General features: G+C 38.7%; 1 protein-coding gene across 1 annotated transcript; it reads left to right on the forward strand.

The window, feature by feature from the left end:
- The first annotated feature begins 8,987 nt into the window (after positions 1-8,987).
- Positions 8,988-9,774, forward strand: LOC132514053 (cerebellar degeneration-related antigen 1-like). Its single transcript, XM_060138715.1, is given in 5 exon segments — positions 8,988-9,261; positions 9,298-9,363; positions 9,366-9,421; positions 9,423-9,551; positions 9,595-9,774. Coding segments are annotated over 5 exon segments (705 nt in total).
- The last annotated feature ends 15,618 nt before the right edge of the window (positions 9,775-25,392 follow it).

Raw genomic sequence — 25,392 nt, forward strand, 5'->3', positions numbered from 1 at the left:
AAGAGAAGCTTGGTTGCAATATGAAAAAGCTGAGACTTTATACCACACTCCAGGGAGGGAAAATGTGTTTTATTCACGAAAAATGAGAAATGCATGCAAGAAGGGAGACGACTTGGTGCTAACAATGGTAACTAGGAAAACATATTGCCTCAATAATTACTGGTAATGTGGTTATGAAATTAAGTCAACTATTAAGTTAAAGTCATAAAGTAGAAAGAGCATAGTGTAAACAACCAAAAATATTTTGAAGTCTAGAAAAGGGGCAGTGGTTCATCAAGAATTCAGCTTTGTTGATCCAGAGAACACCACATCATGAGGATAGCATTACTTACAGCTGTACTCCTTTCTAGAACTTTGGGGGCAGAGTGATCTGGAGGAGGTGGTAAGGGAAATAAAAGTACAAAGTATGCTAAAGACCTTGTCTTTTGGGGGTGGGAGCACTGTAGATGAATGATTATTTCTTGGCACTGATAAGAAAATGTTTCCTCAGTGCTTAGAGATTTGGGGCCCCATTCCCAGCTCCATTCTGGGGAAGGAAGGGTCACACTAACTGAAATGGAAGCAAAAGCTCTGTTGAGGAATCAGTCCTGGAGCAGTTGACAGAAACTTCCAGAGGAGCTTAAGGTCATGGACTAAATGCTGACATGCCCCCAAATAACTCTCAAGGAAATGAGAGACTAACTATCCTCTGTTAGAGAGGATCCAGAAACTACAGAAACTCGGGAAAGGTTTACATTGAGGTGATGTTGTCCTGCACTGTTATTAAGGAAGAACTGTAAAGAAATCTTTGGTTTGGGTGAGGGGTTAATATCAATCTCAATGTTAAAGCATTTTAGGACACAGTCAAAATTGTCCCTCTTCAATAGACATCAAATGCTTTAAGGTTTCCTGGTCAAAAATGAAGTCTGTTCCCATAGTTTTGTGACCAGAATGTTGCATCCCTGAAGACATAGGTCTTCCCTAATGTAAAACTATCATGACAGAAGAATAACTTATCTTCTAAGACAGGTATCTACACTCTTTGTGGTTGGGTAGGACTCCAGGTAAACATAGGAAAAAAGTAGTAAACAAAATAAATGAAAGTAGAGGAACAAATGCTGATTTATAAGGGAGTGAGGAAACCAGCCTGCCTGGAATAGATGGTCCATGGTCAAGTAGAGAACAGGAACGGTTATGGTTATAGGGATAAGGTCATGGAGAACTTGGATGTCAAGTGTAGGAGTTTAGATTTAGTTAGGAATTGAGTTGTATGGAGAAATTTATATTTTAAGGACATGATCTGGTAGCAGTATACAAGATGGACAGGTGTAGTGAGAGACTGAGAGGTTTGTGGAAGGATATAAAATCTAGATGATGAAAGCCTGAGCAAGGAGAATGAGACTGGTAAGGAATGAACAAATACTGGACACATTTAAAAGCAGATGCTTTTTTTTATTAGAAAAGTATTATATGCTCACCTTAAACATATTTTTAACATATAAATTTTTAACAATATACAAATACATGAACTAAAATATGTATATATCAGTGCAACCACACTTAGAAGCTATATTTCAAACTCCTAAACCACTATATAGGAAAAAGGAGGAAACACACTTTGACAAATCCAGGAAGAAGAAGAAAACCAAAAAAATTTAATTGACAGATTAATAATAAATACTTTACAGTTGTAATCTATGTAAAGGGTTTAATTATGAATTAAGAGGCAGACATTCTCAGATGAAGTTTAAAAAATCGCATCACATGCTGTTTTGAAAAGATACACCTAAAACAAAACACAAAAATGTTGAAGATATGGGAGTGGATAAAGATACACCAGACAAATGCTAACAAAAATCAAGTGGCGGGGGGAAGAAATGTAAGGCAAAAAGCATTAAATGGGTTAAAGAAGGTTTCTTTATGTTGTGAATTAACACAATGCAATAAGAAAATCATGAAATTTAACACAATGAAAAAGAAGTTCAAATATGTAAAGCAGAAAACGTTAAAAATAGGAGGCTGTGACAAAACAACAGTGGGAGATTTTACATACTTTTATCTGAAAAATTAGATCAAGCAGTTAAAAAGGGAAAATCTAAATAACAATTAACAAGTTTGATTTAATATGTAGAAATATGATATAATATTACCAAACAAAAAGAAAATACACATTTGCTTTAATTGCCATGATTTGAAAAAGTAAGGAGGCACTGCTCTAGGGACTTATTAATACAGAGATTTATATTCTAAATGAAATATCAACATAGTCAAAACATCACTACCAAGTCAGTTTTATTCCAAGAATGCAAGAATAGATCAACACTAGGAAATCTATTAGTGTAATTAATACATTAACAGGTTAAAAAGAATAACAATATTATCACCTTGGCAGATACCAGGAAAGGTCTTTGATAACATTCTATATCTGTTCCTGACAAAACTATAAGTCAATCAGGAATAAGGACCAGAAGGGCATTTCCATAACTTGAAAAAGTGTATCTATCAGAAACAATGGCAATCATCATATTTTAGAGTGAAATAATGAGTTACTTCTATTAAGGTCAAAAACAAGAGAAGGATGCCTACTCTTTTTTTTAATTAATTAATTAGTTTATTTATTTTTGCTGTGTTGGGTCTTCGTTTCTGTGCGAGGGCTTTCTCTAGTTGTGGCAAGTGGGGGCCACTCCTCATCGCGGTGCGCGGGCCTCTCACTATCGCGGCCGCTTTTGTTGCAGAGCACAGGCTCCAGACGCGCAGGCTCAGTAGTTGTGGCTCACCGGCCTAGCTGCTCCACGGCATGTGGGATCTTCCCAGACCAGGGCTCGAACCCATGTCCCCTGCATTAGCAGGCAGATTATCAACCACTGCGCAACCAGGGAAGCCCCCCTACTCTTTATTAAGCCATATAAATCTGCACTGTCTTGGAAGTCATAAGATCTTTACCAATGTGCTAAAAATGAATAAAATTAGATGTAAACATTAGCAAGGAAAAGACAAATGTTTCATTATTTACTGCTGACATGATTGCATATCTAAGAATTCAAGATAACTAACTGGAAAACCCCCCACAGAACTGAGTTTACAAAACTCTATATTGTAAAGATGCCAATTTTGACACATTACTCAAAAGGTCCAAGGCACTTCCAGGGATTTTTTTGTTTTACAGAAGTTGATGAGTTGATTCTAAAATTCGTCTGGAAAAAGAAAATGTACAAAAACAACCAAGTAAATTCTAGGAAAAAAAAAGAATAATGAAGGGTGGACAGATTTCAAAAATATATTACAATGCTACAATAATTAAAGCAGTGAGGTACTAGCTCAGTAACAGACAAAAATTGAATAGAAAAGAAACATAAGCAGCATACCCATAGAGAGAATTCCAAATCAGTGCAGATATAATTCAATACAATAAATAAGTTGGGAAGACTAGCTATCTCTTCTGAAAAAATAAACATAGGTTCCTACTTTCCACCATACACAACATATATGGATTAAAGCACTAAGCTATACAAATATATAAACTAGTAGAGGAAAATAATTTTAGGTACAGAAGCCTACCTAAATATAAGACAAAACCAAGAAACTGTAAACAAAAGATTACAATGTTTGCCTTTTTACATAATTAAAATCTATGCCAAATACCATCATAAATAAACTTTTAAAAAGACAAATGACAGGGGCTTCGCGCAGTGGTTGAGAGTCCGCCTGCCGATGCAGGGGACACGAGTTCGTGCCCCGGTCCAGGAAGATCCCACATGCCGTGGAGCGGCTAGGCCCGTGAGCCATGGCCGCTGAGCCTGTGCGTCCGGAGCCTGTGCTCCGCAACGGGAGAGGCCACAACAGTGAGAGGCCCGCGTACCGCAAAAAAAAAAAAAAAAAAAAAAAAGACGAATGACAGACATTGGCAACATATAGCAGACAAAAGGATACCAGCTCTAATATCCAGAGGCCTCCTACAAGTCAAGAAGGAAAAAAGACAAATGATTCAACAGAAAAAATAGGCAAAGGATATGAACAAGCAATCTCCCACAGAAGAAATACAAACAGCTAATAAATATATTAAAAGGTGCTTAACTTCACTGGCGATTAGGGAAAAATAAAGGAATGAGATTCGATTTTTCATCCAAAGTGCTGACAAAAATTAAAAAGAATAATAGTGTCCAGCATGCTGGGAGGCAATTTAGCTCAAACGCTTTGATCTATCAATTACACTTCTAAGGTACTGGCCTATGAAAATACTTCTAAATGTGCAAAAGATAGATTCAAAAGACCATTTTTTATAGCATTATCTGTAATAGAAAAAAAAACTGCTAACAACCTAAAGATGTATCATGTGGAAAGAGTTGAATAAATTATATAGTACACCCTACTATAGAATTCTACTAGCTGTTACAATGACTTTCTATTGATCTGGGGATGAGAGGTATGGGTTGATCAAGTTGTAGACAGAATAACATGCATAGGATAATTTCGTTTTGTAAGACACACAAGAACACATAAACAGAAAAAGTACTTGGAAGATACAAAACAAATAATCATGCCTGTCTCTGGGCTGTGGGACTAGGAGAGGGATATTTTCACTTGCTACCTTATAAACCACTGTACTTTTTACTTTTATAATAAGCATGTATTACTTTTCTAACAGAAAAAGTAACATAAGCTCACTGTATAACATTTGCATTTTTAAAAAAACTGTAAGGAAACAGAAGAAAAGTGATATGAATTCTCACCACACAGAGGCATTAGTGTCACCACTTGTCTTTTCAGTCCCTGTTATGCATTTTTAACATACTTGAGATCTTACTCTACATAATTTGGGGCTTGTCTTTCAACTAAGATAATATTGTATTTTCCCTATAGAAAATTCAGAGAATAAAGAGACACAGAGAATAAAAAGCCCATGTATTTCCACCACCCAGAGATAATTGCTTAAGAAAATGTGAAATTCAAGTGCACAGAACTGAATTATGAGTCATGCATCCACACTGTCATAGAACATGCACAGTTTCACTGACCCGTGCCCTCTTTTATTTTGATCCAAGAACTTGTTCTTTTATTTAATTTTCATAATACTCATACAATCACTAAATAGTCAATGATATGTTTTTAGTTATAGAACGAATACCCACCTACCCACCCACCCATCAAATCTGAGCACTAGAATACTGACAATAACTTCCACCTACTTCTCTGATCCCCTCCTATTCCAACCCCCTTTCCTCAGCCCCAGTGGCCATTATCCTGAAGTTTTCCTTGCTATTCCTTTGATTTCTAATAAAATATTTTTAATCCCAAATATATATGTACACCTAAATAATATAGCCTTCAGTTTTACTTGTTTTTGAATAGTAAAAAAGGAATATTCTATTATATGTAGTCTTCTGGGACTTGATACCTTAATTTAACATGATAGAAGTAAAATCTACCCATATTATTATTATTATTTACCTGTAGTGCCTTCATTTCTCTGCTGTATAATATTCCATTGTGTAAATATACCACAATCCTTTTTGAACTTTCACTACTAATACTTTAGTGTATATTCTACTGGTCATTTTTCTGAAGACATTTATATAGTTTTCTTCCTACAAAATTGGAATATTATACATACTTTCATGTGACCTGTTTCTCTCACTACTGAGATCTTGTGAACATATTCCCATTTCAGTAAATATTCTTCTGAATATTAAATGACTGCATAATATGTCATCATATTGTTGCAACATAATTTTAGTTAACCACCCCCAACTGTCGGACATCCAGATTGCTTTCAATTTTTTTGCCATGATAAGCAATATGGATGCATATACCCTTTGACTCAGCAACTCTCCTTTTCAGAATTTATCCTAAGTAATATCTGAACATTTATGCACACAGTTATGTACAGGGCTACCACGTGGGACAACACAGTTTGTGTTCTGCACAACTTACACAATGTATGTGCTCATCACAGCAGTTTTTAGAATACAAAACAAATTGGAAAGAATTTAATGCCCACCAGTAGGAGACGAAGTAAATAAGCTATGTATTAAAATTATAATACAGATGCATGTTTACTGACATGAAATGTTTACAATTTATTAAGTGGAAAAAATAGGATAAAAGGCAGTATGATTCCATTTTGTAAAAAAAATTAACATACATAGAGTGTGGAAGAGCATACACCAAAAATTTTAGTGTTTGTCTGAGTATTGAGTTTATTTTTTTAATTTTTTCACTTTGCTTACTTACATTTCAAAGTGTTTTCAACAGTAAAACTTGATTACATGTATAATAAAAAGATGAATAAATAATGAATTTTATGCACAATCATTTAAATATTTTTCCTGAATATAAAATACTTTCACACTGTAAGAACTTTCGCAGAAAATAAGAACATAGAGAAGTAAACAAAAATCACACATAATCCTACCCACCTAGAGATAATTAGTTCACAATCTCCAATGTGTGTATTTCTAGTCATTTTTCTCTGATTATATATATTTAAAATAATTGCAACCATACTCCATATAATCTTATATGCTGATTTCTCACTTAACATTATATAATATGAACATACCATAAATATTTTAATGGAAGAATAGTCTATCACACAGAAATAGCACATTTACTTAATCATGCCCTTAAAGTTAGACCCTTAGGTTTTTCTGTTTTTCACTATACCAAGTAACTATGGGAGGAATATCTTTGTGCATGAATTATCCATATTTTAGATCATTTCCTTGAGTAAATTTATTGAAGTGAAAATACTAAGTCAAAGAGTACCAACATTTTCGTATACCTTGATATATATTGCCAAAACTGTATTTACTATATATTTTAAGGCAGCATGGAGAAGTAGAAAAAAAAGTCAAAATATGTGGATCCCATGCCCGTCTTTAGTACTTGCTGTTTAACCTCTAGTTAGGTAAAAGTGATATAAAAACATCTGTCTTAGCTTAGTCACAAGGTTATTTTGATAATCAAATAAGAAAATAGATCCTCCAGCAACCATATATGTTACTTCCTCAGGAATGCTTTTCTTAACTTTCTGGACTCTTACAGCATCCTATACTTAATTTTCCTTCATGGCTTTACAACAACTGATAAATAATTGTTCAATTATTTGTACATTGTCTGTTTCCCCCAAATGATTTTAAGCTCCATTAAAATATGCCTGGCACACAGTTGATGCTCAATAAATATTTGTTGAATGAAAGAATAAATGGATGGATGGAGATGGAGGAATGAAGTGACAGCACTTTGTAAACTAAATCATTAGACATTTATTTGGAAGGTATTTCAATTATTATTATTATTAATTTGTATAGATGATTCTAGATCTTTAGAGGTTCCTTGCCTAACCATAATTTCATTATGTAGCGTTAATGCTTGCCATGCCAGCCAGAGGCACAGGTAGCAACGTTGCTGGAAGCACCTGGTAGGAGCTGAGACTTGGAGAACCAAGTAGTTAGTTCTCTAGGTCACCAAGCTGGGAGTTAAGGAGTTGTAGTTACCATTAATCAAACACAAGGCAGTGGTCAGGAATCCAGGATGTCAGTGATATTTGAAGAAGCAGGTGGATCCTGGAGGTCAGAAACAAACTAATGGTAAATGGTCTAGATAGTAAGGTGCAAACTGGAGAATGGATTAAAGTAGATGGGAGAGTTAAATTCCAGGCATCAGTGCTCAAATCATGGAGTTATGAATATGATTCTAAAGCAAAGGGTACTTGAATTCAGTTCTCCCTTGTGTTATTTCTGCCCAAACTGAAAATGATATCAGGAAATGTTTGTGCCTAGCTCCGTATACATGAGCAAGGAAATGATAGTAGCTAGTTGAGGAATGAGATTTGAGGAACACAAATAGGTTCTGATAAGTGACAGGATAAAGTGAGACCATTTATATATAAGATCTTATAATAATTTACACATAAAATGGGAGCAATCAAGCTTCGGATCCTCTAATTCTCATCTTGATTTTCAATAGCAGATATTATGGCATAATGGATAGGGTCATAGACTCTGGAAACAGGCTAGCTGTGTTCAAATCCCAGTGCTGTACTTTATTAGTTGTGTCCTTTGGACAAGTTACTTCACCTCTGTGTGCTAGATTCCTCATCTGTAAAACAGGGATGATAGTATCTACCTCAATGAGTTCTTGTGAAGATTAAATGAGTTGATGCATGTAAGGACCTTAGAACAGTGCCTGGACATAGTAAATGCTATGTTAATGTTATTATTATTATTATTTATGTCACATAAGACCAAACAACAAAAATTGATGTTATAAAAAATGGATAAATACACTGTATGTCAGCTTTATCTAAAATAATAAAGTCTCTAAACAGGAATTTTTCTCATCAAAATAAGAATTTTACTTGTACCTAAACAGAGTTGACGGTATAAAATATATGAGCATTAGTAAATTAGCAAAATTTGTCACAGCAATCCCATCTATGTGTTTATTCTATAGAAGCTGTTTTACGAACACTATCTTTAAAAGTTGTAAAGAATGAATGCACATTTCCTAGTAGCAAAAACACTATTGAGCTGAAGTACAGTTGATCCATAAGATCTGGTCTATAAGAAGGAATGCCCTATTCAATTTTTTGAAGCTAATTCAACTAGAAGCAGAAATATTTGAGTTGGAAGGCTTGTATATGGAAAAATCTGAACATGGAAAGGCTCGAACTTGGGAAGACTAATTTTGAAAACGTCTGGACCTGGGGAAAGGTCGGAAGGCCTGAACTATGGAACATGTTAAAATACCTGGATATCGTAGACACTGGAAGACCTGAATGTTAGAAGACCGGTACACTGGAGACGTTGGAAGACGTGGATATTGAGCCTGCTTTTGGAAGACTGAGTAGTTGTTTGGAAGACATGGAGATGCTGGAAGACGTGGAGATGTTGGAAGACGTGGAGATGCTGGAAGACACAGAGATGCTGGAAGACGAGCAGATGCTGGAAGCCCTGGAGATGCTGGAAGACCTGGAGATGTAGGAAGACATGGATTTTCTGGAAGACATGTTTTTTTTGGAAGACGTGGATTTTCTGGAAGACACCCCTTTGTTGGAAGACATGGATTTTCTGGAAGACGCACCTTTTTTGGAAGACGTGAATTTTCTGGAAGACGCACCTTTGTTGGAAGACATGGATTTTCTGGAAGACACGGCTTTGTTGGAAGACGTGGATTTTCTGGAAGATGCCGCTTTGTTGGAAGACGTGGATTTTCTGGAAGACGCACCTTTGTTGGAAGACATGGATTTTCTGGAAGACGTGGATTTTCTGGAAGACATGGGTAGGCTGGAAGACATGAATTTGATGGAAGACACAGTTTTGTTGGAAGACAAGGATTTGCTGGAAGACATGGATCTCCTGGAAGACGTGGATTTTCTGGAAGCCAGGATTTGATGGAAGACATGGATTTTCTGGAAGACTTGGATAGGCTGGAAGACCTGGAGGTCATTGGAAGACATGGATTTCCTGGAAGACATGGCTTTTCTGGAAGACATGGATTTTCAGGAAGACCCGAATTGTCCGGAAGACCTGGATTATTTGGAAGACATAGATTTGCTGGAAGACTTGGAAGTAACTGGAAGACATGAATTTTCTGGAAGACGTTAATCTCTAGGAAGACATAAGTCTGCTGGAAGACCTGAATTTAGTGGAAGACATGAATTTTCTGGAAGACGTGGCTTTATTGGAAGACCTGGATTTGGTGGAAGACATAGATTTTGTCTGGAAGACGTGGATTGATTGGAAGACTGGGTTTGGTGGAAGACATGGATTTTTCTGGAAGATCTGGATTTGATGGAAGACGTAGATTTTTCTGGAAGACGTGGACTGAGAGGAAGACCTGGATTTCTTTCTGGAAGACATGGATTGACTGGAAGACTTGGATTTTTATGGAAGACGTAAATTAGCTGGAAGACTTGGATTTGGTGGAAGACATAGATTTTTCTGGAAGACGTGGATTGGCTGGAAGACTTGAAATTGTTGGAAGACATGGATTTTCCTGGAAGATATGGATTTTGTGGAAGACCTATAATTGCTGGAAGACTGGATTTGCTGGAAGACATGGATTGTCTGGAAGATGTGGATTTTCTGGAAGACTGGGTTAGCTGGAAGACCTTGATGTTGTTGGAAGACTTGGAATTAGTTGGAAGACTTGGAGTTGCTGGAAGACTTGGGAGTCGTTGGAAGACCTTGACACTGGCGCCATTGGAAACCCTGGACATTGGAGACATTGGAAGCACAGGATGTTGGAGACATTGGAAGCCTTAGATTTTGAGGACATTCGTTATTCTGGACATTGGAGACTTTGGAGGCCCTGAGTGTTGGAATTAATGGATATGGAAGCCATGGATACTGGAAGCCCTGAACACTAGAGACATTGCAAGTCCTGTACCTTGGAAGCCCTAAACATTGGAAGGTATGGACAGTAGAAGACCTAGACATTTAGAAATCTTAAATCAGAATCCCTGGATATTGGGAGACACTAGAAAACCTGGATATTGACATATTCATGTTAAAAGACACAGAATTTGGAAGATGTACTTTTCAGGATGCTGGAAGTCAAGAGTGTTGGCAGCCCTGAACATTAGGACACCTGGACACTAAAAGATCGGGATATTAAGAGAGACCTAGTTATTCAGACACTGGGGATGTTGGAACACCTGAATGTTAGAAGACCAGGCTCTTGGAGATATTGAAAGACTTGGGCATTAGAGGAACTTGTGATGACAAGACTTTGTAAAATCAGGATTTAGAAGATACTATAAATTGTAGGAACTGAATTATTTATGTGCTGGAAGATATTAGAAGAGCTAGACTTGGACACAATGAAATAAATGGACTCTAGAAGACCTGTAGCTAGGAGGTATTGGAGGATTGGGAACATAGAAAAATTGGAAATTAGAACTCTGGCCCCTGAAAGACAAGACCTGGAACTTAAAGATTGATTCTTGGAGTTATTAGAAGACCCAGACTTTTAATGACTCTGATATTGAGGAGTCTAAAAACATTAGCACTGGACATGCTGCAAGCCAGAGAGTAGAAGACATGGATATTGTAACATTTAGAAGATCTGGCAATTGGAGATATCAGAAGCTATGTAGCTCAGAAGACCTGATATTAGAGACACTGAAGAATTGAAAGGCCTAATCTTAGAGCTATTGGAAGGTCATGTTGAAAAATACTGGCAATGTTGAAAGACTATCATATTAGGACCTGATGTAACATTAAAAGACATAATAAGGCTACTCAGTCTTTATGACTATGGCATCTCTTTCACTAAAAAGTAAAATACAGAGAAAGGACTTCTTAGGAAGATGACAAAGAGGAAGCAGGGAAATTCAATTAAAAGTGAGTAGTTTCAGTGGGTAGGAACCTACTTCATAGTCTCAACAAACTGGGATTCTGGGGGTTTATTGATTGACAGCATGAGGAATGAGGAATTATCAAAGAATAAGCAACAACATGGCAGGGGAACTACTTGACTTTAGGTCAGGGGTCAGCAAAAGCTTTCTGTAAAGGATCAGATAGTAAATATTTAAGGTTTTGCAGGCCATATGGTTTCTGTTGCAACTACTAAACTCTGGCATTGTAGTGAAGCCTTAGATAATACGTAAATGAGTTGGGCCAGATTTGGCCCACGGGCCTTAGTTTACCAGGCTCAGCACTAGATGCCAAATCTAGGGAATGGTAAACTTAACTACTTCCAGGCTAGCATTCACATGCAAAAGAATGGATAGAGCAATCTGAAGCCCAATGGTAAATAAAGATAGTATTTATGTGATGACATTCGGAGATGAAGCTGGCAAGAACCTAAGAATGTAGTTTAGATCTCCAATTAATTGTTTCAGGGCCCTAAACAAGGAGATTTGTATTCAGAGCCAAAATTAAGTGGGTAGCATTCAAGGCCCCTGGCCAGGGGCATAAGGTTCAGTGAGGATGCCCTAATTTAGTAGGTTGGAAGCTTAAGAAGAAACTCACAAAAAATATATTTTTAAAAAAAAGAAGAAACTCACCCCTAAAGACTGGGGTTATCCTGCCAAGACTAAGCACCACTCACCCAAAGAGAGACAGAGTCCCCAGCCAGTGAGAGACAAGAAGCCAGTGGCAAAGCCTTCATTCTATGTCCCATGTTCTTGTCATCATACCACTGCCAAATAATCAAGAGCCAACTCTAGGTGCTTGCAGTGATGGAGAACAGGAAGGAGATTACAGCTTGGTAGGCTCATCTCAGGCACTCTGGCTTCAGATAATCTGATTTCTGATCTTACCCATCCAAGACTGACAAGCTTAAGAGAGCACGATTGAGCTATAGGCCAGAAGATCTTTAGTACTTAGATAGGGCTGAGGAAGAGAGGTACTATCACATATATTGCATAAAAGAGAACACTGGTAGATAAAACCGGTTAAGGTACACTGGGATTAGGCCTGGACTTAAAGGTTAAATAATGGAATATATAGACAATGGGCAGCCATTGATGATTTTTGAACAAGAAAGTACCAGAATCAGAATTGTGCATAAGGAAAGTTAGTCAAGCAGCAAGATGCTGAATGCCAAAGACCACTAGATAAATACACTAGAACACCAAAGACTCCAAATTAGAACACTTAAAAGGTTGGGATGTGAGTTATAACACTACAGTTGAATTAAGGTTGAATTAAGTTGAATTACAGTTCTGTTGCTCAGCACATAAAGCGTCAGAGTTATGATGAATACTCAGAATTCTGAATACCACTATTTCAAACTTCTTGATTGCCAACACAGAATACATGAAATATGAGGAAGTTCAGAAGTTAGTTAGAAGGAATTGTCTTGTTCTCACCTAGTAAGATTACTTAGACATCCAATTTTTCTCAAAGGCAGCTGAGCTAATACTTTGTGGTTTAAGCAAAGTAGGTCCTATATAGCTCTATCTTTGGCTCCTATAACACAGAGTGACTTTATCTTAAAAGTGGGATCAAGTGGATGAATTAGTTTCTAAAGAATAGGAATACATCCATGTGAGAAAAGTCATTACTTCTAATCACTATTTAAATAAATAACCACATTATAAATATAGTATATAGAATCTCTGTAGGTCAAGGTGTAACAGGGACGGAGGAATTATTGTTTCAGGTATCTCTCATAAGCAAACAAAGAAAAATATTTAACATCAATTTTTAGTCATTCTCTCTTCTTAAAACCATCATGCATAACTTATTTTGAGGGAAATTAGATAAAATATCAAAATGGTAAAATTTGGCAAAGAGTAAACGATCATATTCTAATTCTATAATGATTATTCATGTTATAATAATAATAATAGCAACAATTTATTGAGCGCTTACTATGTGCCAGGCACTGTACTAAACATTTCATACAATCTCATAGCAATCCTATAATGCAAGTATTTTTGACCCTGTTTTACAGATTAGAAATTCAAGTTTGAAATGGTTTAAAAACATGGCCACAGTTACATAGCTGGTAATTGGCAGGGAGAGACAGGATTGAAAGTAGGCAGATCTGTCTGATTCCAAAGCCTAGGCCCATGCTGACTTCTCACACCCCAATAGGCCAAGGGTTATCCTACCAGGACTAAGCACCATTCACCCAAAGAGAGGGAGTCCCCAGCCCAGGGCAGACAAGAAGCTGTTGGCAAAGCCCTAACTCTAACTCCCATGTTCCTGTCATTAGGGCACTCATCATACCACTGCCAGTTAATCAAAAGCCAACTCTGGGTGTTTGCAATGATAGATTAATTATATCTTTGGCTTTATGTAGTAATGCAAGAAAAATGAAGTGCAGTGTCTCAAGCACACTAGATTCATATTTAATTTCTCAATATTTGTTATTCATGCTAATGAAATGTACTATTAATCCTTTCATCTATTTCTACTTGATTTTATGGTTCCCAAGAACATATACATTCTGTTCACAGCACATCATATTTATTTCTGAATTCTTAGAAAAACAACCATAACAAACTGACATCAAAGGCCATTAAAAGGTAATAAAAACTATGCAAAGTTCAGTGAGTAATGTATTTCACAGCACAAATATGACCCACACACTCTTAGACTATACACACTGTAGAAGCCCTTTATTAGCATTCAGGTGCCGGCAGCTATGTAATCCAAATGTGTAGTTTAAAGAGCCTTCTCTGCATTTTGATCTTAAAAGATTTTAAGTAAACAAAAAGCTCTTTTTTAATGTAATGCCAGTTTTCTAATATTTTCTACAAATTTCAGCAACCTGGACTGTCCTTTCTCTCTACCCCCTTTTTCTTTCTTTTTTTCTTCTTGCAAGTTTTTAAATATCTGCAAAGGAGGAAATTACCATGCACTTCATAACACTGACCACAAGAATTTACCTGAACCATTTGACAAGAGAAAGATTCTTTCCGCTCAAACTGTGTATAAAATATACTAAAAGAAATTTCAATTTTAGGGACTATTCTTAACTTAAAAAATAAAAAAGAAACACCCATGTACATGGCACTGTTGTCATTAATTTCTATTTCTACCACTTAGCCTAAACCAACTTTCACATCCTCCTATAAGTTCTGCTGACTTGTTAAACTGAACCATATTAAAATGTTCTTTTACCCTCACCAGTGATACTCCTCAGATTATTTTAACTGGATATTGCCTTAAACAAGAATTAGACCTATCCCAATATTTTATTTCAAATGGCCTGGGACCTAGACAAATGTTTCCATATATCAAGCCAAAGTCCAGGCATTCCTACCACAATCAAAATCATACAATAGTCAGTTTCCCATTGTATTATTTTATACTAATTGGTCCCGATGGATGCTATTCAACTCAAAATTTGATTTATCTAATTCTGGTCAAATTAAGACAAAAAAATGGCCAACAAAATAATCTCAATAAATGGCAAAATTATCAAGAAACTACATTCTTTAAAAGTATATGGAGGGCTTCCCTGGTGGCACAGTGGTTGAGAGTCCGCCTGCCGATGCAGGGGACGCGGGTTCGTGCCCCGGTCTGGGAAGATCCCACATGCCGCGGAGCGGATAGGCCCGTGAGCCATGGCCGCTGAGCCTGCGCGTCCAAAGCCTGTGCTCCACAACAGGAGAGGCCACAACAGGGAGAGCCCCACGTACCGCAAAAAAAAAAAAAAAAAAAAAAAAAAAAAAAAAAAGTATATGGAACTACTGATTATGCTGGTAAAATAATCATTAACTTAAAAATATTTACCTCTAGGTATGATTAAGAGTACACCGATTATCCATGGAACCTTGAAACAGTTAACACAGATTTCTCTGCTTTGGTTTATGGAAATGACACAAAATGTTAAAGTGCTTTACTCACAATATCTATGCATTATATACATAATGCAAACCCTATAACTCAGAAGAAAAAGAGCCATTATCACACTGAAAAACTCACAGGAGGCACTCTCTATCTTTCCTTTCAGAGAGTTGATGTTATATTGGTCTCCCTTTTTTCTATGGCATCTATGCCTAACTCTCTTTTCTGAGAGGGACTAAAACATGATAAAGCTTGAACCACAAGAACAATTTTTAAAATAACAACAGTATAAGACAGTAATATTACTACTTACCTTGGTCTCTATGAAAGGGGTTGGGTAGTCTCAAAATCAACCAATGAGGCTGATGCACCTTTCTCTCAAGGTAAGAATGTCAGAGATAGAAGGATATCAGAGACCAAGCGGTCCTATTCTCTCCTTTGACGGATAAGGAAAGAGTAGGGTGATTTGAATAAGACCATCCATTGAGCTAGTGGCAGAGGAGAAACTTGGAATCAAGTTTTCCTAGCCCCTGGGCCCACTATCATTTGTATTACATTTTCTATCATAATTATGTGTAAACTTAGAGCAGTGGTTTGCAACCATAACTATATTAAAACATCATTTGAGAAGCTTTCAAAATAAACAGCTGCTGGCCTCACCTCTGACTCAGCATGTCCAGGGGGCAGGTCCCAGAAATCTGTGTTTTTTGAAGCTCCCCATAATGCTTTTGATGGGCAGTCAGTGTTGAAAACCACCGTGGCTTAGAGAAGAATGTAAGCTCCTATGGCACGGTGGCAAGTCACTAGATCCCTCTCGCCCTATAATGGGTTTTCAACTCTCATCTGCCTCTTGTGAACATGTTGAGGAATGTCTGTCATCTCGACTGTAACTATGCGAGCAAGCCTTTTAACTTTTGTATTTTTTCCCTTTTCTCTGATCACTTGAAACTCAGATATAGGTAGCCTATCTTTCAGACCTCCAGGCTGGGAGGGAAATTACTGGATTTCCAACATCTTTAGGGAAGAGGATATTCAAGCATTCAAATCACTGGGAAGAGCAGATATGAGAACAGAGAAGATGGATGGAAATGAACTCTAGCAGCTTCTCCTCCTTGATTAGGTGCCAAAGTAAATCCAGGAATCCATTATAAATGTACTGCCTTTCAGGACCTTATACAATTGCTGCAAAACAAATTAACTTATACCAAGCTAATTAAAAGGGGAAGATTTGTATCCTTTCGGTTGAGATAGCAAGTTAGGCTTAAACAGAATTAAAATAAATTTCAGGATCAAGAATACAAAATTTTCCAATCAAGTTGAGTACCCCCTCCCTAGGTCTTAGACTTGAGTTCCTGAAACCCTCATTGTAGGGGAACTTGTGTTGGAGGAATATATAAGGTTTGGGGGGAAATTGGGGGAGAGAAGAGAGTATTATGAAAGCCCAGACAATTGGTTTGTTCACTGAAATAAAACACTAAGTAAAGTGACTCTTGGTGGTATTTCACTAATTTTACATTAGCAATAGTGATTGTTGGGCAATTAATTTCTATTTCTCTCTGAGGTGAGGAATGTCATGCATCAATGAAAATGCTGATCATCACAGTAGTGACAGGGAAAGAATGGAAAAAACAGAATTTTGTCTGAATATGAGTAAGCTCAGTCTCCCGCTCCACCTTCATCCTTCAGCACGTGGATCATCACGTCATCAGAGTTGTCAGTCTGAATCCCAAGGTTCAACTATCTGTGTGAGGTCTTTCTGCCTGCTGTTTGTAGAATGGGTTTGCATGACACAGCCCGATGGTCCAGCCTCTTCTCCCTGTTGAAGCAAGCAGAGAGAAAACACTTACTGGCCTTTGTTTGAAGGTTTCTTATTACTGCTTTATAGGGTTATGGGTAATCATTTAAGCCTTGCCTGAAGGTCAATAAATATTCCACCGAAGGATCTCTTTTCTCTGAATCATCACGGCAATTTGGTTTGCAGAGTGAGTGCTTCAACATTCTTCGAGTTCTGGAAGTTAACCTATACTGACCTCTTTCATCAACTTTTGATGTGATCACATCTCTGAAATATTTCTCAACTGTCTTCTGAGGGTGAGAATCTACAGTTCAGCAATGTCACTTAATTCACTGTCTTCAAATCCTTCACCACCAAAACGTTTTGCAGATACTACAACATTTTCAATTCTTTCTGCAACTGGAAGGAACCTTTCAGAATCAGTTACAACCTCATTCCAAAGTTTCTTCCAGCCTCCATTAAGGTTTGATTGTTTTATTTCCCTCACTGATTCTTCTACCACAGTTAAAGCGTTACAAACGGAGAAATTTTGCCAAGCTACTTTCAGAGTAATTTCTGATGTCTCTCTCATAAGATCTGCCGGGTAGTCAAATATACTCACAAGTGCATGGATTGAAGGAGTGGAGTCGTACTGGGGGGAATGGAGACGACTTCAGCACAAAGATCAGCATTTACTATCACGCTTTTGTCACTGGGAGCCGTGTCCAGAATCAGCAACACTTTGAATTCAAGATGTTTTGGGTTGAAATATTGTTTGACCTCAGTAACAAAACATTTCAAAAACCAGTCCAAAAAGAGTTTCTCAGTGATCCATATTTTATGGTTTCTTTTCAGGTACACAGAAAAGTGTTTCCGGCATTTTCTTTTAAGAGGGCAAGAATTTCGGAATCTGTGAAGCAACATGGGTTTAGTCAGAAAGTCACCAGAAGCATTGGAACAAAGAAGAACTTTGAGCTTCTCTTTCCCAGGCTGGAAGTCTCTGGTCCTTTTCTCATCCTTTGCAATAGATGTGCAAGTAGGCATGCGCTTCCAGAACAAGACCATTTCATCAGCATTGAAGACCTGCTCAGGCAAATAACCATTTTTCTCTATCCGTTTCTTCAGGATATTCTGCAGCGGCTTCATGATCTGCTTCCTCTGCCAGCCACTTCTTTTCATACAGACCATAGCGGTTCTTAAACCTATCCAACCACCCATTACGATAAATGTTATAATTTTCCATCCAGATCAAAATTTAAACTTGCATTTTTGTGATGCTCACTGCCAGATTATACACATGGAAAGAGGCTTATTCAGGCTTCTATGTTTTAGAAGCCACAAATGCAAATCTCTTTCCATTTTCTCTAGTTTGGCATTTCAAGTTATGTCTGATTGTCTCAGTGATTCTGGTGTGCCCCTCGATGCACTGGCCCTAATAGCTTTCTCATTTTTCTTTACTAACACACAAAAAAAACGCCCTACAGAGGTCTGGTTTCACCATTATCAAGCGTTTCAAGAATTCTCATTTTGTTTGCTATAGGCACCACCTTTCTTAACCTCTTCACTCTTCTTGCATTTCTGTCATTTACCTCCTTGGTTTTTTGCTTGGATGCCATTCTCACCCAAACGTACACAAGTTTACAGTTACGGAAAGTTTTCTATCACTGAGCAATACACAACACTGTAAGGAGCAAATGATGACATTCACAAGACAAATAAAAAGGGCAAAACAGCTTTTGCATGACTACACATGTGTGTGATTGACGGCCGCAGAGGGAACAATAGGCAGAAGAACCAGGGTACAAGCAAGCAATCCAAACGTTGGTCTTGTCACATGAGATAGTCAGTAAGATAACATGATGGTAACTTGAATTTGCATATTGTTACAAAACTCTCAAAGGTGCAGACTAGGTAAACTCAAATTTCATATGAGAATGACTTGTAGTTGTGAAGGCACCACAGAACTCAGCAGTCAAGGTCAGGCTAGCAGGCTGAGATGAGAACAAGTATCACCATCTAGGAAAAAGCAGACACAAAAATAGGAAATGGAGTCAGGAACAGAAGCAGTGTGCACAAGTAGGTAATAAGCTAGTGAGGAGAACAGAAATGTGGAATAATAATAATAATATATGCCAAATTGCCCTTTCAAAGGCTGTGCCAATTTGCATGCTCACTGAGAGTGGATGAGAGTCCTTTTCCCCCATGTGTTCACCAACATGAAATACTATCGGCTTCTGCAATTTGTGCCAAGCAGAAGGTGAATAACAAGGTATCTCATTTTTGTTTTAATTTTCATTTCTTTAATCATCTTTCCATATGGTAAGCCATTTCTATTTCACCTTTAACTTGTCTGTTCATATCCTTTGCCCAGTTTTTAATGTTTTTCTTACTGATTTGTAGGCACTATTAGCATATTAAGGAACTCTTATTTGTAATTCTATATTGCAAACATTTTCTCGAAGCCTGTCATTTACTTTTTAATTTTATTTTGTCTTTTGCCATAAAGATGTTTCAAATATTTATGTAGTCAAATGTTTCATGCCTTGCTTTGAAAAATCTTCCCTTCCCTAAGAGGATAAAAAACATATAAAAATAAAAATACATACAAAAATACATTTTTATTTTTCACATATTTTCTTTCATTGTTTTCATAGTTCTGTGGTATTATTTTAAGCTGTTGAGTAAAGGATGGACTACTCAGTAAATGGTGTTGGAATAACTGACTATCCATCTACAAGAATGTCTGAAGGCCTCTCTCAATGGCATTTCTCCTCTGTGCTAGAGCCATGGAGCTTCTGGTAGAGTCAGAGCCCCAAGATGACCAAGTTGGGGCTCAAGTTGATTGCAGTTGATACTCAATTTCTCTGGAGGTCAGCATAGCTTGAGGAGGGTGATGTTTCCAAATGAATAAATAATTACTATACATTTTGCCGGCTTAAGTTCCATTCTGCTACCAATCTATACTGCTAACTTTTATCAACTGAGTGACAGTACCGAGTTCTCAGATCTCTGATCTTCTGGTGGCACAACAGGAGAAACCTGAATATGAGTTGTCCGTTAGATGAGATTAGGTGATTACTATTGACTCTATTAGGTATAATAAGGAACTGTGGTAATATAGGCAAATATTCACTTTGGCGGGGGAGCTGAAGTAAACACATGTTATGTAATCAGTTTTGTTTTATGGAAAAATGTTAATTGTTAAATCCAGGTAGTTGGTAGGTAGGCATTCATTGCACTATTCTATTTCTCTATAGGTTTGAAAGTTCTCATAATAAAAAGTGTATGTGTGCATACACATATGTGCATAAAGTAATAATCTCATGTTTCATGGCTATGTTTTAGGCACTATCCCATATACATCAGTGGCTTTTCAGGTTAAATACAACATGAAGAGTTACAACTAAAGACCAACTGATCACTGGAGGGAAATCACTTTAAATGAAATATTTTCCCTTGTTTTTAGTCAATAAATTAAATACTAAGGCATTATGAAGCTGAATCCCAATATCATTTTGAAGGTAAGAGACTCAATTTCCAAGTCTTTTTTTTTTCTCTACCAAATTTGAACAGAAGGTTTATAGCAATTTTACTAGAAACTTGATTATTTGAACCTGGGGATAATTCAACTTCATAATACTAATAACTGTTTTCTATACCATTCAAGAGATAGAGATTTATGAAAGGAAATAAGGAGGAAGTAGGAGCTTTAAAACTGATAACTCCAGGTAGGGAGAATGATATTACTCTATGTTTAACTAAATCACTGAGTAAAACTTCATTCAACCAACTTTCCAATGGTAGCTATACTTCTACCCATAAAACTCACTTTGGGTCAGAGTTTAATCCTATGTTCTCTGACTTTGCTAAAGATACGTCACTTTTGCAAGATGCTGGAGCCAAGTTAATGTGAGGAATAAAGACTGAAATAAACTTCCCATGTTAGCTTTCACTTCTGCAAGCTGTAAGGAGACTTGAAGCTGTTAGGATGCTAATAAATAATGGAATAATCAAGTGCACCTCTTCTCAAGGTATTTTTCCAAAGTACCTTTAGCCAGAGAGGGTAACATCGTGCTTCTAGTCCTCATGAGTCCGAGAATGCCTGGCATCCTCTGTGAGGAGAAATAGAGCCTGGCTGGTTGAGCTCTGCAGTCAAGAGCTGGGGCTCATCCTGCTCAAGTGCCCAAAAGGGCAGAAGGATCTCAGGATGTTTTTCTGTCAGCATTTTAACCAAGAACAAAGGATTTTTTAAAACGCCACACACTGTGAGGACTTGTATGGACAAAGAAGATTGAGTTCACTGCAGCTTTTGTTATGAAAGGACATTTGGTCTTAAGGAGTTTGCTTTTATAAAAGCTGTGCGGAGCTATCATCCTCCTCCTTCAAAAATCTTAAAACACACACACACTCAAGTGGTGAGCTCAAAAAGTACAGACCGTCAGAATCATTTAACATTCTAAAGTATGTACGCATAAATGGTAACCAATGGTGAGGTTTCCATGAGAAATCTTATTTTTTTTTAAATTTATAAACTACCCCAAACGAATTTACTAATATGTTAAACAAAGATGTCATCCAACTGACTTTTGAGACCAGAGGGCAATAGTAGAGCACTTCAAAAGTGCTCATGATCAAAAATTTCAGCCATTCATTCCTTCTCCTCGGTCAACTTATACTGACAAAGAACTTATCATGTACAAGGCCAAGTGATATGAGGAATAAAGGAATGAATTTAAAAACCTTGATCTCAAGGAACTTAGTCTCCTAGGGAAGATAAATAGAACACAATATAAGGTAGAAAGCCACACATTCCAAAAGAGTTGCAAACAATGTGTTATGGGGGCCTAATCTGCCCCTTTCTGTCCATTCCTTTTTTTTTTTTTTTTCCGGCTGCACAGTGCGGCTTGCAGGATCTAGTTCCCCAACCAGGGATTGAACCCGGGCCACCGCAGTGAAAGCGCCAAGTCCTAACACTGGACCGCCTGGGAATTCCCATGTCCACTCCTACTTAGATACAGGCCCTTCTCATTCCATCTGAAGAGTGGTGTAAATTCCTAAGTCTGCCTGCCACTCAACCCTGTCGACGACACTGCCTCCAGAGCAACCTTTCTAAATAGAGTCTGATGCAGTACTTCCTCCACTTTAAATCACTCCCATGAAAGAAGTCCCCATGGCTTACTGAATAAAGTCCAACTCCCTCTGTACAATGGCACCCGCCTACTTTCCCAGTCCTATCTTTCACTACCTCTTCCCTTCCTCCACTGTAATCTACAAGTCAGCCAGTTAAGGGGCTATTTCAATCATCCAGATTTCCTTAACCTTTAACGCTAGTTCAAGTACCACCTCTTGCAGGAAGCTTTCCCTGCTCCCTCTGGCCATCTCAGAAGCACAAGCACTGATCGAAGCTCTCAGAGCCTCCCTCCCATGCTTACTCTGATTACAGCATTTATGACATTTCCTGTAGCGCCATCTGTTTCCCTGTGTTTTCATCATTTGTGAATGCCTCGACAGTATCTGGAACAGAAGAGGTCCTCATTTTATTGCATAAATGCTTCCACTAGAGAGAGTAAGAGCTACATGTAACACTCACAAAACGGTCAGCATTTGAATTGGACCTTGAAGACTGGGTAGGATTTCCAGTGCGTGAAGGGGCAAGTGAGTGGGAGGTGAGGGCGGCAAAGGCAGAGGCAGGAACTGCTAGGGAAGTATGGGGGTTTGATTAGATGAGCCTGAAACAGAGGGTGGCTGAAGTGGAGCGTCAAAAATAAAATTGGAAAAGTCTGTTGAGGCGTATCATGGAGGGCCTCCGATGCCAGATTTCTTTGGTGAGATGGAGAGTTGCGTTTAACTGTCCCAATATTAATGAAAGGGTTTACGTTTGCAATGAATAAAAAAGCAGGTGTTTAGGATAAATCAGACCTATTCTTCCCTGTTACTAGGTCTCAGCACACACATTCCTAGGAGAAAAAGCCCTAACTAGTTGTGTCCTAAATAATTTTGGGATATCATGCTGATATTTACTATCACTTAGCTATTATGTTCTTGCTATTTTAATCCTTGATAACAAAGACAGGTATGAAACATCTTCACTTCCCTTTTCTGGTTCAATGGGTATTAATCAAATAGACATCCATAAGTTCTTAATAATAATCTATTTTCCCCATTAAAATTACATGGCGAATCATGCATATTTTTTACTGGATCCAAGCATCCTTTACAGCTCTTAAAATTCTTCCTCCCCCACCCCGCCATCCCAGAAGTCAAAATAGATTCTATGTAGCAATAGTGCCCTCCTCTGGCTACAGAGAGGAACAGTTAAAGCCGAGGAGAGAAGGCACGCAACAGCTCAGGGGTCTGAGGTGCGCTCTGCCTGACAAGGCCCACAATGTCCACACTTGCCCAATTTTTTCCCCTTTTATGTTAAGCAGAATGTTGAGTTAGGAGCTCCTCAAGGTAAGCAAACTCGTCTTAGCAGGGCAGGAATCCGGCAAGTGCTCCAACAAATTTCACCTTTTTTCCTGATCTTTTGGAGGACTAGCCACACCCAAAGCTTCCAAAGATTATTTTTTTTAAGAAAAGGCACATAAGTTTAAACAATAGTTTCCTGATCTCCTCCTCCATTTGCTCGTCCTCTTTACCTCATTTTCACTGGCCTGCGTAAGACAAAAGAAAGCTTTTAGTTAAGGAACCCTTTAAGGAATCTGGCAATCATGGACCTAGTGGCCGGCCTCGTCCCAATCTGGAATATAACCAGGCCATCTCCAAAACCCGGGCTAGATGCGCCGTTTGTCCCCTCTCTTAACCTTAAGGACAGCGAACAGTACAAGATCAGCATAAAAATGGTTCCAGGAGGTAATGACGATTAAAAGGCGCTTTTAGCCAGCGCCTAGCAGAGTGTCTGGCCTAGCAGAGTGTCTGAGGTAAGATAGGGGGAGACGCACTGTAAATTATGGAGTGTGATCCTTATTAAAGGTGTTTTTATCATTGCGATTTCAGACTGAATTGCAATACCAGGAAATGCTCATGACAGGCCAGCGTGGAACGAGGCGTCCCCAAGTTCAGAGGCATCCTTCTTTCTGCAAAACCATTTCAAAGCCCTTCCCTGCTACTTGTGGGTCCTTTAAGGTATTTATATTCAACCCAACCCAGTTCTGAATGGGTTCCTAAGCCCTAATTAAGGGATCACCGGTTCCTTTTGTGCCTTACTTCCGTGGGGTTTTTCCGGCGGTTCCAATGCAGAGCTTTGCAACCTGGGGCGATTATGTAAGCGCTCACCTTCCATCTCCTCCAAGCGCCACAGCGTCCCCGCCGCCTCCGTGAGCAAAGCCGGGGCGGGGAAGCAGCAGTCCCTTCCCCAGAGCCAAGGAGGCACATACACAATAAAACCCAACTCATTGCAACGGAAGATCAAATAAATAAGTACCACAGAGGTCCAGGACTCGGGACGACGAGAGAGGAGGGAATCACTTTAGAGTTGATTTGCAAAGCCGGGGATTAGGGTGAGGCCCAAGTCAGGGTCGGATCATGTCTTTGTGTGATATTTTCATATTTTGTTCATCTTGGAATTTTTTGCGTTTAACTTTGAATTTTAAAGGTAGTGCATTAAAACTTTTATCTTCATTACTGAGTGTCTCGTTGCCCCCTTAGATTTTGTGCCTCACTCAAATCCCCTGGTGATGGGTGTGATCGTTCAGCTAGAGACAGGGAAAAGGCAGCCCGGAGGAGGCTCCTGGGAGCCGAAGCTTGGGCTGCCGCAGGAAGAGGAGGAGGTGGCCGAAGAGGAGGGCTCCGGCTGGCTGGCTGGGAGCCGACGATGCTCCGCTCGCTCGGGTAATTTGTGGCAGCCCCCGAGGGAAACCAGCTTGGTTAAAGGAGAATACCGAAAGGACGTCGGCTTACCTTGTTCTGGATGCTCCAGACCCCCACGATCCCCTCCCAACCGCCAAGGCCCGCTCTGCTCCCCGTGGGGAGGATGCGTCTCGTCTGGGCAGGGCGCCTGCTCTGAAGCAGTGCCCTTCGGCGCAGCCTTTATCCACCGGCTGCTCTCGTGAGAGAACTGCCCCCACGGGAGGCCCACCCCCTCGCGCAGGGCCGGCTCATCCTCCGCAGGATTGGGAGGACCGTTTGCTGTCACTTTCGACCTGCTCGCTGTGTGTCAGGACACTTCCTCAGTTACACCATCGACCCACCCAACCCCGCGCCCCACTCGGTCCCAACAGCTGCAGCCGAGAGGCACGCGATTAACTCGGTCAAGCCCAAAGTGATTAGAGACTCCGTGAGGGTCTGTAATTCCATAGCGGTAACAGTCGCTTGGGCGGGCGGCAAACCTTAAAGCAGGACGGAGCATCAGATTTGGGTAGGATGTAGCTTTCGATGTCTTTCGTGAAA

The sequence above is a fragment of the Lagenorhynchus albirostris genome, chromosome X (assembly GCF_949774975.1).
Source record: "Lagenorhynchus albirostris chromosome X, mLagAlb1.1, whole genome shotgun sequence".
Taxonomy (NCBI): Eukaryota; Metazoa; Chordata; class Mammalia; order Artiodactyla; family Delphinidae; genus Lagenorhynchus; species Lagenorhynchus albirostris.